Genomic DNA, 18,517 nt, shown 5'->3' with positions numbered 1-18,517 from the left:
GATGAATCACTCTTCTCATTTCTTCTCCCACTGTAATATCACAAAAGTGAGTGAGCGTGAGGTTTCCCAGATTACAGGGGGTGTTAACTCTAAAAGAAACAGATCAGGTAGTTAGTTGTTGGGTTTTTTACAATTGCATTTAAACCAAATCCAGCAACTCAGTCCATGGTTAGCATTCACTGTTCTTCCTGGCTTGAAGAGCTGCTTTGGGGAGTAGGTTGGCAGAAGCTTTGTTTGTAATCTCCTTGAAAAGCAAGTCTGAGTGGGATCTTTTTTACAATCCATCACTGCTCTGAATATTTGGACCAAAGTGTGTAAAAACAGGATATAAAGCTAACTATCTGTGCCTTCACCATCTTTCCACTTTTCTCAATGAAAGAAACAGTTGACACTGATCAAGTAAATTGCTGGGTTTCAGAGTCTTACACACTTTATTAATTTCAGATAAACAAGGCACCAGAGGTATCTGTTTCTGTTTCCCAAAGTACTAATTACAATAGCCAAGGTGAAAAGATTTAGACAACTTCCTTCTCTTTTGCAGTCAACAGTATTTAAGAAAGAAAAAGAGTGACTGGAAAGAAAAATATTTTGATTCATCTTAAAGACACAAACCAATTTCAAAATATCTGTGACAAATACTTGTTTAGATTTGATTTTATGAAACTGTAGGTATTTTAATAATGCCATTTTTTTAATCAGAAAATTCAGCAGAAAGAATGAGTTAAGATTGCTCTTCAGCAGTGAAAAAAAATACCTGAAAGAAGCAGCTGGGCTTCACATCTAGAGATATTGTACCTAATGTGAAAATCAGGCTTTTCTTTCCAGACTCTGTCATTTTATACAAAAACAGAATGAAATTTCCTCAGTCCCAGGAAATATTTTAGAGATCCTTCCTTACTCCAAGCTATTACCACAGGTTGCCTCAAGGCATTGCTTTCCTCTTGGCTACAGCCTGTAACTCTTCAAGAATGCGGAAACTGAATTGCTGTAAAACTGCATTACCCTGTCATGGGTTTGAAATCCTTGGGAAAATTGTGATAGCTTCACAGCTCAAATTATTTAAAGTTTAAAATGTCTTTTTTTTTTTAACAATATACAGAAACCCTGTACCCAATTACTCACAAAACTGTAACAACCACTATTAAAATGTCAGCATTTACCAACAATTAGCGTATATATGTATAGCCCATTTAAAGGTAGGGAAATTCTGTATGTTACAGCACAGACTACTGGACTGTGAATTTTTTTTTTTTTTAATGTAGTTCAGTATCTTCAGGGAGTTCTCTAGAACACACATACTCCATAATAGGACAGCCAACGTATATGAGTAAGGATGGGTTAATATTAATTGCCTGACATATGAACCGAACTAACTGTACAAGTGATGTGAATCCTTCAATGCTCCACTGAGCTGCAGTGAACTACACTGCTACCAAAATCCCTAAAATACTGACTTAACTCTGAATATGCAACCATGAATCTTACTCTCTTAATCCTTCCCCAACATATTTTCTCCTCATTTCTCTTCCTATCCATTTGTATCCCTAGCAGAAAGCATAAATTGTATTATCATAGAGAAGCTCACAAAAAAAAACCCCAAACCACAAAAAAAACCAGCTCCACGGGCTGCTTTGAGTATAGCTGAATTTCCGCTCTGGATCTCTGGGCTTATTGATCAGAGGCTTGAACTTTTCACCCCTTTAGTAGAACAGGCTTTCTGATCATCACAGTGTGATGCTCGTCAGCGCACAGAGGCTTCTGCTTGCGGGTATGATAATAAGTGACATTAATCACGTAGTGCTCTTCCCATTAAAGTTTGCACGCTTTAAATTAGAAGGCTACTGTGATTACATAGCCTTTTTTGATTCATAATAATCCAATTAATCCAATTTATACAGGCAAGCTAAGTGCAGAATTCAGCCCTCCTCCACAAACGTTAATGAGCCAGTGACCTTGTGATGTGTAGCTTCATCTCAGTCTCACGCACTGGAGGACACAAGCCTTTGAGTTCGGAGCAGCAGTGTCTTGATGTCACTTCAGTAAACAAGCACTTGGAAAGCACATGCCCTGAAACAAGTGGGCCCAAATCAGCCAAACAAGCCAGAAGCGCTGAACTAGTAACTCCTCGGTAGCATGCCTCCTTCCATCGGGCAAGCAGAGTTCTGTAACGCAGACCTTGCAAGGACCAGGCTTTTCACACTGCTAGCTATTTATAGCTATTAAGTCAGCAACATCAGGCAGACCCAAACACAGACAGAGCACTAGAAAAGTGCAGTCTGTGCTAGAAGCGGAGCCTGGGCATATCAACCGCTGAAGCTGGAGCTGTAACACAAATTCATCAGACTGGAAATACAGATCTAGAAAACCTGTGTGCTGCCTGTTTACCTCAGCCAAACAGCCCATAAGCAACCAAGTAGTGAACAAGAGTGCTCGAGTCACCATATCAAACCAACAAGACACGCAGCTGGTGAACGAGTAAAATCATAGGAAGTTGATGGTTCCTAACTGCATAACACTGCAGGTGTTGAACAAATGACCTTACCATAACCTTTACTTTTCTATACTAAACAAAGTTCCTATGCAAATCTGTACTGAACAAACTTTTCCTCTTGGCATCCACCCATGGAAGGGAGAGGAATAATCAAACTCATGTACCCCTGAGCATCAACATCCAACATCTCATCTAGAAATAGCAGGTCAAGATCTCCCTAGGGCAAGCCTGAGATGTCTGGAACTACTGTCATCAAACTGGCATCAAAATCGAGTGTCAGGTTTGCCTGCTTGATGGATGTTTGGTGAACAGACCCAAGTTGTGTTTTAAGTAAGGTTACATACAGCCTTGTAAAGTGTACAGAAAACAGCAAATACCAAGAAAGTTGCTTGGTACCTTTTTAAACTAAATCAGGAGCCACAAAGCTAGGGGATCGGGAAGAGAAATACTGCAGCAAGGCAGAAAAAGGAAATTTTTGTACATGCTTTATTTAAAATATACAATGTACTGAACAAGCAGCGAGAGGACACACCAGAGGCAGGGCCCAATCCCACAACCCTTGCGCACCGTAATTGCTAATCGGAGCAGTCCCATTTGGAGTGAGCGGACACAAGATCTTCTTCATGAACTTGTAAAACTGCAGCTCTTACTACAAATATGCTCAGAGAACTAATGGACCACAAATTTTCAGTAGGAATTCACATACTCGGTGTATCTCTACGGGGCTGTGATGAAACTGGGTAGTATTTCGGTAGTGGCCTGACTCACAGGGTGCGCACACACCCCTGCAGCCCCTCGGGCTTATGTATTTCTCGTACTTGCTGTAGGGTGGAAGGAAGCAGGTTGCTCGACGTCTGCAAGGCTCCCCAGTGCCACCAGCCACCCCAGGACACACTTCTACCCGTCTCGTTTTATCCCTCCAAGCGTCCGTCTCCCCTAAAACCCTTCCCTCTCGGGAAACACGCCCTGGGGGCCTACAGCGCTCCCACTCCGTCTCTGCAGGGCCCAGCGCCGGCTAGCAGAGCGACTCACGAAGCACGCCCAGGCTTCAACCGCCCTGAGTTACAGCTGCTGCACCGCGAAACCCGCGTAGGTTTTGCCACCTGAGCCCCGCCGGGGCTGTTCTGAACCCGTGAGGACCGAACGCGCCGAGTGCGCCCACGGCCTGGCCCAGGGCTGCGGGGCGAGGCGGCCGAAGCCTGTCATGGCTGCCGCCCCCAGGGCGGGGCCCCGCTGCCGCGCATGCGCACAGCGGTGTGTCAGCGGGCGGAAGCCTCCTCACCGCACGGCTTCTTCTCCCCGCCCCCATTTCCCGGGCGGCGCGTGACGTGAGCGGGGCCGCGCTCCCCCATTGGCGGCGCTGTCCGGCAGCGCGGGGAGCTCGGCGTGGGGATGTCGGCGCTGCCGCCCTTGCGGCGCCTCCGGCAGGCGCCGCGGCACCTGCTGGTCTGCGAGAGGGGCCACGCGGGGGACGCGCGCTCGCGGCACGCGGCGCGGGTGCGGGACCACGCCTACAACTGCCGCGTGAGTCGGGGGGCGCGAGCCGGGGCGTTTAACGGCCGCGGCCGTTGGCGGGCTCCGGGGGGTGGGGGGAGGGGGGGGCGCTACCTGGCAGCCGCAGGCTGGTAGTCCGAGCCGTGAGGGACGGAGGGGGTCCCTCGGCAGTGGGGGGTCAGCTGAAGCCTGGCTGCAGGCGAGCCCGGGAAGCCCTCTTTTTCCCCTCGCCCCTCCATCTGCCGAAGGATCCCGCCGTGCCGTCATCAAGAACTGCTTCGCTCTTTGGGGCGACTTAACGCTTGCGAAGACCAGCTTTCGCCAGCGTGCTCGCCGTTCTTTGCCTGTTGCCAGTGTCAGTCTGACCCTCTCGCTGTTTCCTTAGTGATTTTCCTAGCAGCTAACTAGAAGGCTTTCCACTTGTGTGGCAGGCAGCCCGCCTGTCAGTTGTTATTTCTCTTGTGTACGTGTGCAAAGGGAGATACGTACATGTTCTTCTGTGAGCTCCTTTGTTTCCGAAAACAGGGTTTTTTTGAGGGGTGGAGTGGGAAGGAGCAGGGGGATGAACCTTTATGCCGCTCGTGCAGGGTTATTGGGAAGCTTGGTGTTTGCCCGTGTAATGATCTTGTTTGCCCTCATCTCGCGGCCTTAAGAGTTCCCTTGATCTATGAAACACGTACAGGAAAAGTTTTAAACAAAAGGGAAATTAAAGGTAGGCAATCGGGCCAAAAGAATGAATGCTGAGTTTAGTAAGAAAAGGTAGGTGCTCATCCCTTTTGAAAATCCGTTTCCTACCTTAAATTAGAAGCCTGCTACAGAACTTGTAGCCTTAACGTACGTACGCCCCGTGACTGTTTTGAAAATTGTAAGCCCGTCTTCAAGTTTTGTTCCGATGGTCTGTTTGCTCTCCTGACCTCTAAAATATTGTACAAAGGAGAATGCATTGATTCAAAAACTAGTTTAAATTCTACTTTGGTCTTTGCGTTTCCACTGACGTTACATAAATGCTTAGCCTGCATTTTCAGTTAAAACTGCTTCCTGCAACAAGGGCTGAAGGAAACGTTCCAGGGCGACTTCAAGCTAAATTTATAATGATGTCAAACAAGATCATTAGTTAAGTCATGGTGTGTAAAATCATGCTTTTATGTAACACCTCAAATGCTGTTGTATAGCATGTAAAATGCAAAAACCAAATAATGTCTTTGCTGTACATGGAGACTTTTTGCAAATTGATACATTTTGAAGACAGTAGCTTGAAATTATTTTCCTTCATCTCATTTTGGTGTAGCTTACTGATTTATTAGAAAAGAAGACTTATTTTTTTTTCTTGGTTGCCTTCCAGAACAGATTTTAGGTTATGATTTACATTACAAATATGTTCCTAATAGGTGTCCTTTTTGATCCCTGAATGTGGCGTACTACCTGAAGTGCTGAAAAATACTATTGCAGATGTTGGACAGTACTACCTGGTGAGGAATTTATCGGTTCATGAATTGGTCACTCATGAATTCATCGATGCTTTTGTGAAGAAAGGTAAGGAGGTAATCAGAACATGACAGATGCAGTAACAGTGTATATTTTTCATAACACAGTAAAACCCATTTATTATTATTTATTCTGAACAGTATTTTAAAGGAAGGGAAGAAAAAATACTAAGAAAATTCTGTATTAATTTCTTTATCTGCTTTTTTCTGCTCTGTGGTATGCCAACATTTGTTTACACCCAATGGGTCCAAAACTTCTATGACTGTTCCCTCTTCGTTTCTCCCTATTCCATCTTAACTCTGCAATCCAGCTATCAAGAGGGCTTCCATGTATCCTCACACCTGTTTATCTTCTACATTTCATCTTTATGCTAGATTCCTGCAGAGATCAGCTCCCTTCTCCCTTTCTGATTCCTTCATATTTCAACACAAGAGTTGTGTTCCACAGCAGACAAGAGAAAAAGAGGAAAAAATATGCTTTGGGGTTTGGGGTTTGTTGGGTTTTTTTGCTAATGGAGCTGCAGTGGCTCATCCTTATACAGTAAGAGCAAAGAGGGCATGAAGAAAAATGCAGCTTCTGCCCAGCCAACTTGCTATTACATACTCAAAGCATGTGGTTTTTATTGAGCAGGCCCTGCTCATTTGGCTCATGATAAATGTTGTACCCTTCAGATAATTGTCAGGGAGAAAAAAAGCTTTAAAGGGAAAAGAGAGGAGAAGAGAGAACATGTGGGTGACATGGGAGAATGAGATCCATTCTTTTATAAATGTGGGACTCTTTTTCATATTTCCTTTAGTCTCATAAATGGCTTTTATGCCAGTAGTTTTATGGAAGCAGTATGATGTTTGTACACCAAGTTTACAGGATCCGACTCTTGTATTTTTAAGAGCAAAATTGGTTGTGGCAGATAATGCTACAAAATATATTTAGTAATGTGAGCATCTTCCACCTTGTCTGCATGTGAACCAATAATAGAAATGTGTCTGGAAAATACAGGGCTTTCCGTTTGCTGAGCGGGGAAGGCCACAGGTGGAAAGAAAGTGTTTTCATATCGGGGCATATTGTTAATATTATCTGTATTACAGTTCCTTTAAAATAGTGCCAGTCCAAGGTTTATAAAAATAATAACAGAATGCTGTTTTGCTTGAGAAGGTGGTATTTGGCATGTTTGATTATCTTGAGGTGAATCTTTCATATTGTCATGCCTGTCTTTAGAGACTCTAATCTCATGGTTTTCTGCTTTACTATTAAAGGTTCATGCTATGCACTTACCTATAACACAAAAATTGATCAAGATAATACTGCAGCTCTGCTACCAAACGGTATGTTTTGTTGTGTTTTTAGTAATACATACATATTGATTATGGTCTTGGTTTTGGTGGGGATTTTTTTTTGTTTTTTTGGTTTTTTTTTCAGTTGGAATGATGTAAACTGGAAACTTTAATGCTTATTGTACTTGCCAACTTTATTAGAAATATGTTTGAATCAGAAGAATATTCATTTTAACATATTCGTTTCATTCATGCTGTTAAATTATTTATTTCATCTAAAGGAAATTAAGAAAAAAAAATCAGCTTCACTTATGTATAGTATCAGATTATCAATGCTTCAATCATAATTGCAATTGCTACAGAGGATTATTTTTGTGAAAACATTGCATTCCAACTTCTTGTTTCCTACTGGTCCTAAAGACAGAATTTGTACCAAAAAAGAAAATTATCAGTACTGCTTAGGAACACTTTTAAAATATTCACTGTTTATTCTTTGACAAATATGTGACATGTTAAAATACTCTTTTGCAGTTCCATCACAGTTTTATGACAAAATTTTCCATCTCAGGTGGGATTTTACATGCAGAGAAAATAATGAAGCTATTTTGGGCTTCAAATATGTCTGTTTAGCAATATATCAGATATAATAGAAACACAAATTGGTCTATCGGCCCTCTAGTGTAAGATGCTGTAAGATGATGGGTGCCTATCAGTGCATAAGTAAATTAAGATTCTTCAGAGGAGGAATTCTTTTATGTGCTCTGTTAGCACAGTCCTAGCAGAATGAATACTTGATAGTATTTATATGATGTAATAACTATATCATAGAAATTCTAAGCTATGCACAATTAATGCAGAGACAGTGTTACAGTTCCTGGTTATGTCACTATCTGAAATCTTCAGCAGCAGCCTTATTTGTTTGTATTCTATATTATACTGTTGTATGCTATATTATACAGTAGAATCAAAAGACTGTAGTAGAGATCTGTTGTGTGAAATTCTATGCTAAGTAGCAGCTGCCAGATTTGGTTTATGAACATGGAAGTGGAGTTGTTCCAGCGCATATCTGCTCATCACTAATAAGCATAGTTTATTCAATGTGAGTAGTCCCACTGGAGTTGGAGGAACTGCTTTTGTATGTTTAGTTGAGCAGTGCACACATGACTCTTTACTATGTCAGGCCCTGGTGTAATGTAGCGCTCAACCAATGACACAGCAAACGCTAGGGGACAAGTGGAGGAAAGACTGAGGCAATGAAGAGAGGTAGTACAGTATAAAAAGCTATTACTGTCTCAGGAATAATATTATACTTTTCTCATTCTAGTTCATAAGACCTCTTTGATAAAAAAGAGTAATTGAGTTATAACTTTTTTTTTTAAGGGTTAATCTGGTAATCCATTTAACTGGAACTAAGGAGTCTGGATTACATTAGTAATACCATTGATCCAAAGCTAACGTTGTATAAGGTGTACAGTTCTCGGAAGACTTCAAAGGGGACTAAGTAGAAGATTATTTGTATTGAAGTTTGTTTTGTTTATAGGAAAACTAATTCTCTCAGTGGATAAGGATACTTACGAGGAACTTGGACTGCAAGGTCGCCCTTCTCAGTATTCGGGCAAAAAAGTAATGAGATACAGTAAGTATTATTTATATTAACAGAGTAATTATTTCAGATCTGTCTGTGAAGCACCTTGTTATGATGTTAAACCAGCAATGCTGAAACTTGCCTTTCCTTAAAATTGGTTATTGTCTAGGTCATATTTTTCCAGATGCTGATACAAGGACTGCCTGAAGAGAAAAAATACTTTTTCCAAATAATAAAGCAGTTATAGGGAAACAAATGTGTGATCTTTTGGGTATTCTATAAAATTTTTGATTTTGGGGTCTTTCATAGTCTTGTTTATGCTGGAGTGATGTAGGACGCAAGGATTTTTGTATACTGTGCACAGTATCTATGCCTTCCAATTTAAATCGGAAAATACTAAACTAATTAAGGTAGAGCTTAAAATTTGCACACTACACAGAAAAAAATTAGTGAAGAGCCTCACCCAAGACTGCTTGCTTGAAAGGCAGAATTGTATTGCATTTGACACATCTAAAATGGTAATCTCTATATACCAAGTACTTGGAAAATGTTGTAGTTTTTTAACAGCTGCAGAGGAGACATACTGAGTGTGATTTTTTTTTTTTTTTTTATTATTGTTAATTTTTTTTTTGTAAATAATTTAAAAAAACATGAACACTATGCCATCTCAAATGTATTAGAACCTGCAGTAGTTGATAGGTAGGTAGACAAAAACTTTAGAAGGGGAAACTTGTTATCTATAATAAGAATTTTGGCAAAATGGGACAGGCTTTTACTATTCAGTTTGTCAAGTAAAATGTATGATGAAATTTCCATGTAAAAAATAAATGTAACTTTTAGCCTGGGACCAATTAATCTAGAAAAAAAAGAAAAAGTGTCGTTGCCATATATGTGGCTTTTGATGTTAGAAACTTGCTTTTTTAGTGCTAACAGCTTGCCTAATTACCAAGATATTTTTAAGGCACTGTTTTGGGACTTCTGTCACTGCCATTACAAAAGGAATCTTTCCCTCCAGTCACTAGAAGGCAGTTCCAGATTATATCAAAATAAGGACAGCAGGAGGTGAATATTTATTTACATAATGGGGAGTCATATTTATATAACCAGATACTTTTTATGAAGATGCTGTCTATATGAAAAGGAAGTCTAATGTTCTTTGGTTTCTTTGTGTTCTTTTAGTTCACAATGAATTTAATATGAAAATTTATTTCAATTGAGTAACAGCTGCTTTTGTACATTTTTGCAGTTGTATCTGTTGACTTGACTGATTCCGGCTTTCACCCTGATAGCAAGAAACATAACAGAGTGCTTTGGGCCTTGAAAGAAAAGAAACCTTTAGAATTTGACTTCCTACTGGCTTGGTATAATCCAGGTAATAAGAACTAAGTGTAAAACTAAAATGTAACTGACATGAAGTCCAGATATTTTTAGTTTACTGTTCTTTTCTAGTGATTGTCCAAATGCATTTTTAGTGGATGAAAAAGTTAGATTAAAATGTGTTTACATGAGATTGTTTGTTTGTTTTGTTTATTTGATTGGGCAGGGGGAGTGTTATGTGCATTACTTCCTACACAGCAGAACATTTCAGTTCAGGAGCACAACAGTGATTCATAGGAGATATATTAGTTGCTTCATTTCCTTGTCTCTGTTGCCCAGGCTTTCTGGTGTAACTTTGCCTGTTTGATAGTGCTGCCTCTTTTTTATAAATTTGTGACATACATGACTATTATTAATACACATTTTGGGGGTTTTTTAATTAATACACATAAGTTACATATTTGGTGTAGTATTTGAGATGGGGAACTTTCATCTCGTCAGTAGTTATAGGACATGTACAGAGTCCCTATTTCTGTTGTGTGCCATGTAGACTGATACACACGCAATCTGCTATTTTATCATTTTATTCTCAAGCACTTGTTTGAGATTGGAGCAGAGTAAGAGGTTGTTATAAGAAATTGTATTGTCTCAGATCATCTTTCTTATAGTATTTGTTTATCTACTGTTTTCTAATTACTTTTGTTTTTTCCCCTTGGGATTTAAGTATTGCTCTTCCTCTTGGGGTCACTTTCCAAAGTCCTCAGTTGCTTGTATAACCGCAGAATAGGCTGTGTCTAGGGATATGTGGCATATGCATAGAATTGACAAAAACTGCAGGAGTATGTACTGCAACACAGTGTTTTTCTTCATCATAGCTGTGTAGCTTTTAGTGTAGTTCCGCTTTGAGTTTCCGTGCTAGTGAGACTAGTTGTTAGAGGGGTCCCTGAGAATGCTTTCCCATCTGCTCTTTACATTGTTACTCTTTCCTGGCTGTTCAAGACCCAAGTCTGAGTGGGAGTTAACTGATCTGAGAAACTAAAGCTTCTTACGAGCTCCTTTAGCAGTGTCCCATGTTTCACTTCAGTCCTTCATGTTTCCGCTCCCCTTTTTTAAGTACTAATCATATGACAAGGATCCGTCCTTGTTTGTCATACAGAAATTGTTTAAAGGCTTGCAATTCCCATCCTTGTAGCCTTCAGGAAAGGGTCACAGTGGAGACTGTTGCTACCATAAATGGTGACATAAATCCAACTAAGGTGGCAGATCTTTGGGCTCAGCTTGCTTGGATTTATTGACCCTGGGCAGAGAGCAAAATGCCTCTAGGGCCAGTATGTTTCTTATGTTTGTTGCTGCCAGGGTAGCAGCATTCAGGAAGAAGAACATTCCTTTTCCTCACTTTCTTACATCCAAAAAATGGGTCAGGTCAATCATTTCCTGAATATGGAGTTAAGTCTGAATGCCTTTCTCTGCAGGAATCTTGTGCTTATAACACACGAAAGACTCTTAGTTCCATAGTACTGCCAAAAATAAAACTTTTATAGATTTTTATTAATAGACATGAGGCATCGTGTAGATTCTGCTGGAAGGGAAAAAGAGGGCTGTGTTTTGTCAAGAGAATCTGTGTCCTCCACAAACATTCTGCTTTTAGCCTTCCTGCTGATAACTGGTGTTCCTTGCTATGGCCAGCACTGCTGCAAACCTATAAACAATTGTTCCACTTGCCAAAAGCAGGATTTTTTTGTTTTCATACCCGTTTTTCCCACTTAGTGGTTCTGGCACCAAGAGAAACAGAAAAAGGGAATATGGATTGTCTCATGTCTTTGTTGAGAGAGGCAAACCAATCTTCTCTTTTCTATTGCTGTAATTTCTATGACAATTTTAAATGTGTATTGGCTGAAATACACTGGCCTCCAAAAAACTTTGACAATGTGCCTGGTTGTTGCTGACATGGAGAGCTATCATGCAGCTAGAGAAATTTTTCTCTTGGAGTCTTTGAGATTCCCTGAAGTTAGGGCTCTAGCTGAGGCTCCCATATGCAGCGGACATTTAAAATGTATAATTTTTTATATTTGACTAAGAATTCTAAGGCAATATTATACATTCTTTAAACCTGTTAGTTTAACAAATGCCAATAGGAAGTATGGGCTGAAGGAAGATTGTCTGTTCTGGCCTTTTAGGACAATGAAAAGGGAAACTTTCTGCAGGTGTGAAGGCATGTTCCAGGAGAATTTAAATGACGCTATAGCTTTTTGCAAAGTATTCCTGAGATCTGGAGGAATTTATTCTGCTGGAGTTGTTCATGATTCTAGAAGCCATACTGTCTCTAGGAGGCAGTTTTTAGTGAACTAGTGATGCTGGGTTCCCTGCAGACTCTCAGTGTTTTTTGAGGGAATGCTACCTGGATTCATGTGATCTTAGTTCCCTTTACCTCATCTTAGAGATGCATTATCTTGGTGTACATCTACCACGTGTATTCTCCCTCAGGTTGCAATGCTTGAGGAATTTCTAGAGATGCTGAACTAGAGATGACCTAATGGTCTAATGCACACACTGCCCTTCTGCAGTAGCGAGGACCTGTGCATGAGCATGAAGGGAGTGTATGTATGGGCACTAGTAATGCAAAATGTTCTCTGGCCTTGTGTTTATAGGCACGGGTATATTTACAGTGTGAGTGCATTTGCAAACCACATTATCTTGGGGAGCAGTTAACATGTTCCTGCTCCCTTTCATGTGTTCCTTTTCAGGAATGCTGAATTCCTTTCTAATGAGTTCATTTTATTACTTGCCCAGTTAATCTGCTTGAATTTTCTATTGACAGATCTATACTTGCTAGTTAAGTAGTAAATTTACTGAGCTATACTAAGTTGCTGGATCTTGTACTAATTTTTATTTCCAAGGTAAGGAAGCTGAAGAGTCTATGGCTTTTGCCAAAGATAACAGCATGTAAGTGGTTTTATACACTGCGTTTTCTTGTACACATATACAAAGGTTTCATGTATTCAGTGCTCCTTTTGTTTAGTAGTTTTGTAACAGCTGTTTGTGGTGTTCTGTTGTTAAGGTGCAGAGGGATCAACGTTGATGTCATACTTTTCAAAAAAACAAATACAGGCCCTGAAGCCAAAAATAACTTTCAGCACACTAAGGGACTTGGAGTGTCCCGTGTTGCAAAGTAACGAACTACAAGGAAAGCCAGATGAGTCCTGCAGTACAGAGGAGCTGTTTGAGTGGCTAGGTGCTGTCTTGAATCAAGTTAGCTTGTAAGTATTTGAATTTGTTTTATCTTTAAATCTATTTTAAGTAAGGAAAGCCACAGTTCATTTTAATGAGGAGTTAAATAAGAATTAAGAAAGACACATTTCTATAAGTGGGAAGTCCATTATGCACTTAAGCGTTTGTTCTAAGTCTTGAATAACTTACCTGTGTCTTTAGGGGTACCCATCTGTACTGGTTTTGGCTGAGATGGAGTTAATTTTTTTCATAATAGCTCCTGCTGTGCTGTGTTTTGGATTTGTGAGGAAATAACACAGGGATGTTTTTGCTATGGCTGAGCAGCGCTTACACAGCATCAAGGCCTTTTCTGTTTCTCACGCTGTCCTGCCAGCGAGTAGGCTGGGGGGGTGGGCAAGAGGCTGGGAGGGAACGCAGCCATGACAGCGGACCCCAACTGACCAGAGGGATATCCCACACCATATGGTGGCATGCTCAGCAATAAAAGCTGGGGGAAGGAAGGGTGGGAAGTGTTCAGAGTTACAGCGTTTGTCTTCCCAAGTCACACTTAGACATGATGAAGACCTGCTTTCCTGGAGATGGCTAAACATCTGCCTGCTGATGGGAAGTAGTAAATGAATTCCTTAGCTTGCTTTGCTTTCACGTGCAACTTTTGCTTTACCTATTAAATAGTCTTTATCTCAACCCATGCATCTTCTCACTTTTACCCTTCTGATTCTCTCCCCCACTGCACTAGGGGGGAGTGAGTGAGTGGCTCTGTGTGTTTAGGTGCTTACCAGGGTTAACCCACAGCACCATGACATCTTGTGTATTAATTGCTTGGCCATTAGTTGCTTTGGTATTAATTTAGATGATATACATAGATACTAGTTTGGTACAAGTTTCAATTACTAAGACTTCCTATGGAAGATTTAAAGTATATTTATTTTAGTTGGTTTTTGGTTTTGGTTTTTTTTTTCCCAGAAACAACAAATCGTCTAGCTTCTTATCAACCTATTGCTGTCCTCAGCCCAACACAATGGTGGAAAAAGCTTTTTTGTGCACAATCACAGGCTTTATAATTCCTGAGAAGATAATTCAGTTATTGGAGCAGCTGTGGTAAGGGCAGGAGTACATTACTAAAACACTTGTACTTTAACACTTTTTAATTTTTGAAATTACTTTTCAGTAGTGCTGTTGGAGTTAAATAGCAAAATATACAAAATGAAGAATTTTTTAATTAGGAAATGAGCTGGAAGCTTAACATTGGTATAAAAAAAGCAATAAACGATTTTGGATACTTCAAATTTGAAAATGCCTGCCCTGTATTCTAGTAATGACTTTGCTTTTTATTTAATTTCTAAAAACCAGTGGCTCTACTGAACTCCTACATTTTCCATATGCCCCCCCGTCTATGAAAATCAGATGCCCTCAAATATGTCTGATTTAGTATTTTTAACTACTGATGGAAAATGTGATTGAAATCCCTTTATGATACTAAAAAGAGTATCACAAGGTACTTCAAGGTTATTATGGCATTACAATAAAGTAACTTACAGTGAGTTTTTTGAATCAGGTGTTGTAATGTAGGACACTGGATAGTGATGAATGGGGTAGCTGTAGTTCTAATTCAGTACCAAACTACATGATACTAGTGTATCCTAGGTCAGTGTGGTATCTGTCTGTTTTATATATTAGTGCTACTGATAGCAAATTCTGGAAGCTCCTTGCTCCATGTGTGAGACAATGCTTGAAGTGCCTGGTAGCTAACAATTGTAGCACTGACTCATGACAATATTGCTGTTGCTTTATCTGGAATATGATCATTACTCTGAGCAATTTTCATATCTCATGCAGAAAGCCTCCCTAAGGCTAAGGTTGGAACACAGGTTTCCTTGGCTTTTATTCTCTCCTTAAGAGCAGTGGATAATGTCTGGGTTTGATTATTTGTAATCCATTTCCTTTCTGGTGGTAAAAGTATTTGTGTCAAGCGTAGCGTGACTATGTTTCTTCCTCCAATGTCTTTTTTTGCCCTGATAGCAACTGTTCTCAGTAAATGTTCTATTTTCTGAAAGATAGTGCATGCTTTAGGAAATTCAGAACAGCTACTTTACAATTAGAAATTTTTCGAATTGCTATTACTTGCAGGTTTGCCATGTCTAAAAGTATGGTAGGCATAATCAAGGGTCAATCTTATTTTATTTCCTAATGTCTTCTGATAGAGTATTTTCTTTTGAATTTATTCATTATGTACTAAGGCATGGGTTTTTTAACTGTTAATTACAAATTTTCACTGAAGTGCCTGTGTCTGGTTTTTGTTTTTGTTTTTTTTTTACTTTATATTGTATACTTGAACATGCTGTCTATTCCATTATAATTATTGATACCTTGTTGTCTTCCTTGCAGTTGCTATTTTGGTGAACCAAAACTGGCATATTGGCTGACCTTAACTGTGCATGGCTTTGCAGACAGCCCTGTTTCCTGGAGAGAAAGTGAACATGGTTTCCACAAGGGAGGAGAGAACTTGTACAACTTTGTCATTTTCAGAAACCTGGACTACTGGCTTCAGATGGCTGTAGGAACTAATGATGATTGTCCTCCATAAAGCTACGTCTACAGAAGAAGTTTTCTAATAATCCCATGTTACTGTATAGAAACCTAACAAGATAGTTTTTATAAAAGTTATTAGGTAACAAGTTAAGTACTAAGAGGCTGTATATGATTTTCTGTTATTTATAGCCCTTAAAGGATGACCTGCAATCGAAGGAATGGATTTTTGTTTCTTCACTGTCATACAGTGCCTTCTGAAAGACTTCACAATTCTAGCTTTAAGAAAAAGACATGTTTTTGAGCGTTTTAAGTTCTCGGGAATTGACTGTAGGTGGTTTTCCTTTTATCCAGGAATGATTTTGGAATTTGAAAGTTAGTTTTACAGATTACTAGCTAAAATATTTGGGAGGAAAGCACATTTTGGGATTTAGTGTTTTCTTTCTTTACGTTAAAGATCTATAAAACCTTCAAATTCATGTTGAAGACATTTCAGCCTACATGCTGGCAAATAAATAAAAAAAGGGGGAGATGTGTTCTCCATAATTTGGTAGGGAGGAGGAGAAGAAAGCTGAGGAGAAGGAGGTATGTGACAGTGGGAGGAGCACCCATTAAACATGGAAAAAGTGAAGACTTACTGACCTGCTTTTTGGATTTTGCAGATCACAGTTGGTTATCAGAAAAAAGTTGATTTTTAAGTGATGCAAAAGGCTACTGCTTGCTTTCTTAAACTCCACACACTCACACCCCCACCCCCACCAAATCTCTACTTTTGAAAGTAGCTTGTGATTCTTGCTTACAGGACAACTCGTGGAGCTAAGATTTCACTGTCATGTTATTGCAGACACATTTCTGGGAAGAGTGCTATGGACATACCCTCAAACAATGCAGTTGAAGTGAAACAGGTTCTGTTAACAATAAGCAGTAATGCTGAGAGCATAGGCAGCTTTAAAGAATCCAGGTTAACTCCTGTTGAAATCCATGAAAGGTTGGATGGTGGGTTGGGGGGAGCAGATGGGCGTTATTTGGTTTTTGTTTTATGGAGTGGGTATGTGTCATTAAAGTACCAGTGCAGTGTGGAAATGGAAGTTGTTCACTTGATGGAGTAAGAGATTGGTAGTGGAAGTTAGGGCATAGCTGTAGTGGAAACATCAAGATCTCCTATCAGGGTGAGTGGCAGAGAAAAGCGGAAAGACCATGGGAAGCAGTTGAGCTTTGTTTTTTTTATCTGTTTATTGGCTCTCTTCAGTGAGGAGAATCATCCTGGGTGATTTGCTGGATGGTATTTGTTTGTCATACACCTCCACTAAACATAACCCCTTTTGCTCAAGTTTTGTTACATGTTTCACAAGCACAACTCTGACAAATCAGCAAACAGTTTTCTAAATCATTACATTGTTTTTCAAAATTATCCTGCCATGAGATGTTTCTGGTAGGTTACCAGGAACAGAAGTGCCTCTTTGTCACATGTACAGACATAGACTCACACGATCACAAACTGAATGGACAAGAGTCTGGGAAAGTTCTTGGCTTGGCACTTGACTAGTAAATACTTGACATGGCTGGCTCAAACTTTGTTTCATTACTGTGCATGAGTGCAAATGGCTTCAATTGTTGGCCAAAATCTGCTTTTGAAAGTGTCTGTTGAGGGATTGATTATGCCATGTGTCAACTCTCAGAGGAGACTAGTAACCAGGAGTGTCTTCCTTTTTCCTCTTGATCAGAAGGTCTCTTAAAAGCTTGGGCTTTCCTGGGTGTTAAACCAGCAGCAAAAGTTCTAATACAAAGTTTAAAATCTTAAAACTTTATGAAAAGTTGGGTGCAGTTTGTAGCTGCTCCAGTAAGTGTGCTCATCTTTGTCAGATTGTAGTAAAACTTTTTCTCCAACAATGTGTATACCTGCACACAAGTGTAATGTATACTGCTGGGGGGGGGGGGGGGGGGGGTGGCAGGGAAGCTATCCAGAAGTAAGAATCTTGTATTGGTGGGTTTGTTTCTCTTAGTAACTATTGGCCTTGGATCTGAAATGGCAGCAGGACCAGGTGAAGTGATTTTTTCTAATTGGCACCTGGTTGCAGAGCACCTTGGGATCATTGATGAAATAGCTGCTGCAGAAGTGCTGGTGGGTACAAGTTGATAGCCTTATTGAGACAATTCTGGAAGGCAAGCTGAGAAGCAGGCATTTCAGCTCTACCAGTTCTCCTCAGCATGTGAGTATTAAGGTTAATCTTTTATGGGTATCTAGGAAAATCTCCAGATTAGTCAACAGTTCCCTTTGCCTCCTATCTACGTAGGTAATAGGCTAAACATTTCTCAAAGCTCAGTGTTGTAGGCAGAGTCATTTGGCCATGCTGCTTCCTACAATCCCTAGTCATCTTCTGGTGGTTGTTTCAAATTGCTTTTCCAGCTAAGGAAGGAATGAAAATACTGTCTCTGAATCCTGTAACTTGAGATGCTGAGTTGGTTTCTAGCTTTTTCTCTGTTTTCTTTAAATCTGTACAAAGTATAACTGAAAACCTTGTGCTGTTAATAGTCACTGCAGTTTGTCTGCTCTTAGATTTAGTGAGATGATACTGCATTAACCAGATCCATGCTTTCCTAGCAAGATCCAATAGTGTGTCTGCCTCTTCAGAGGCAGGTTTTCCTGCGCTTGCTGGCCTTTGTAGTTGCACAGAAGAGAAACTGTGGGGTGGAATTGACTCCTTTCTTACCACCTGCAAACAGCTGTGACCTGAGGGAAGATTTTCCTGGGATGAGGGACAGCAGCTTGTTCCCTAGGGTCTGTGAGGACAGACGGAGTACTGTGTCTCCCCAGGAGACTCCCAAGTACAGAGGAGACTCTTGCTGAGAGAAGGAATGGGAAGGCATTGCTCACATGCTTGGGAAACAGGTTAGGAGGGAAGATCTGGGACTAGGCCAGGTGGGCAGTAATTCAAGGAAGAATTGGGCAGGGCACATGAGGTGGAGATAAAAGGTTTTGCCTGAGAATGAAGGATAGCTGCTGGTGGTGTTCTCCCCCTTTGTGCCTGCCTGTGAGGGAGGACAGGAAAATGCAAGAGGTTCCTGAGAGCTGCAAAAGTAATGGGGAGCAGCTGTGCACCAGCTGCTTCTGAGATCAAA

At 40.4% G+C, this 18,517-nt stretch overlaps 1 protein-coding gene across 1 annotated transcript; it reads left to right on the top strand.

Annotated features, from left to right (window-relative positions):
* The first annotated feature begins 3,804 nt into the window (after window positions 1-3,804).
* Window positions 3,805-16,969, top strand: RPP40 (ribonuclease P/MRP subunit p40). Its single transcript, XM_069809015.1, has 8 exons — window positions 3,805-4,015; window positions 5,374-5,518; window positions 6,724-6,792; window positions 8,282-8,377; window positions 9,573-9,698; window positions 12,702-12,900; window positions 13,835-13,969; window positions 15,257-16,969. Exons 1-8 carry the CDS (start codon window positions 3,884-3,886, stop codon window positions 15,453-15,455), a joined length of 1,101 nt encoding a protein of 366 aa, XP_069665116.1. The 5' UTR covers window positions 3,805-3,883; the 3' UTR covers window positions 15,456-16,969.
* The last annotated feature ends 1,548 nt before the right edge of the window (window positions 16,970-18,517 follow it).

This window comes from Haliaeetus albicilla, chromosome 21 (assembly GCF_947461875.1).
Source record: "Haliaeetus albicilla chromosome 21, bHalAlb1.1, whole genome shotgun sequence".
Lineage (NCBI taxonomy): Eukaryota > Metazoa > Chordata > Aves > Accipitriformes > Accipitridae > Haliaeetus > Haliaeetus albicilla.
The sequence above is the reverse complement of the archived record's forward strand: the minus strand, read 5'-3'. Positions and strand labels throughout refer to the sequence as shown.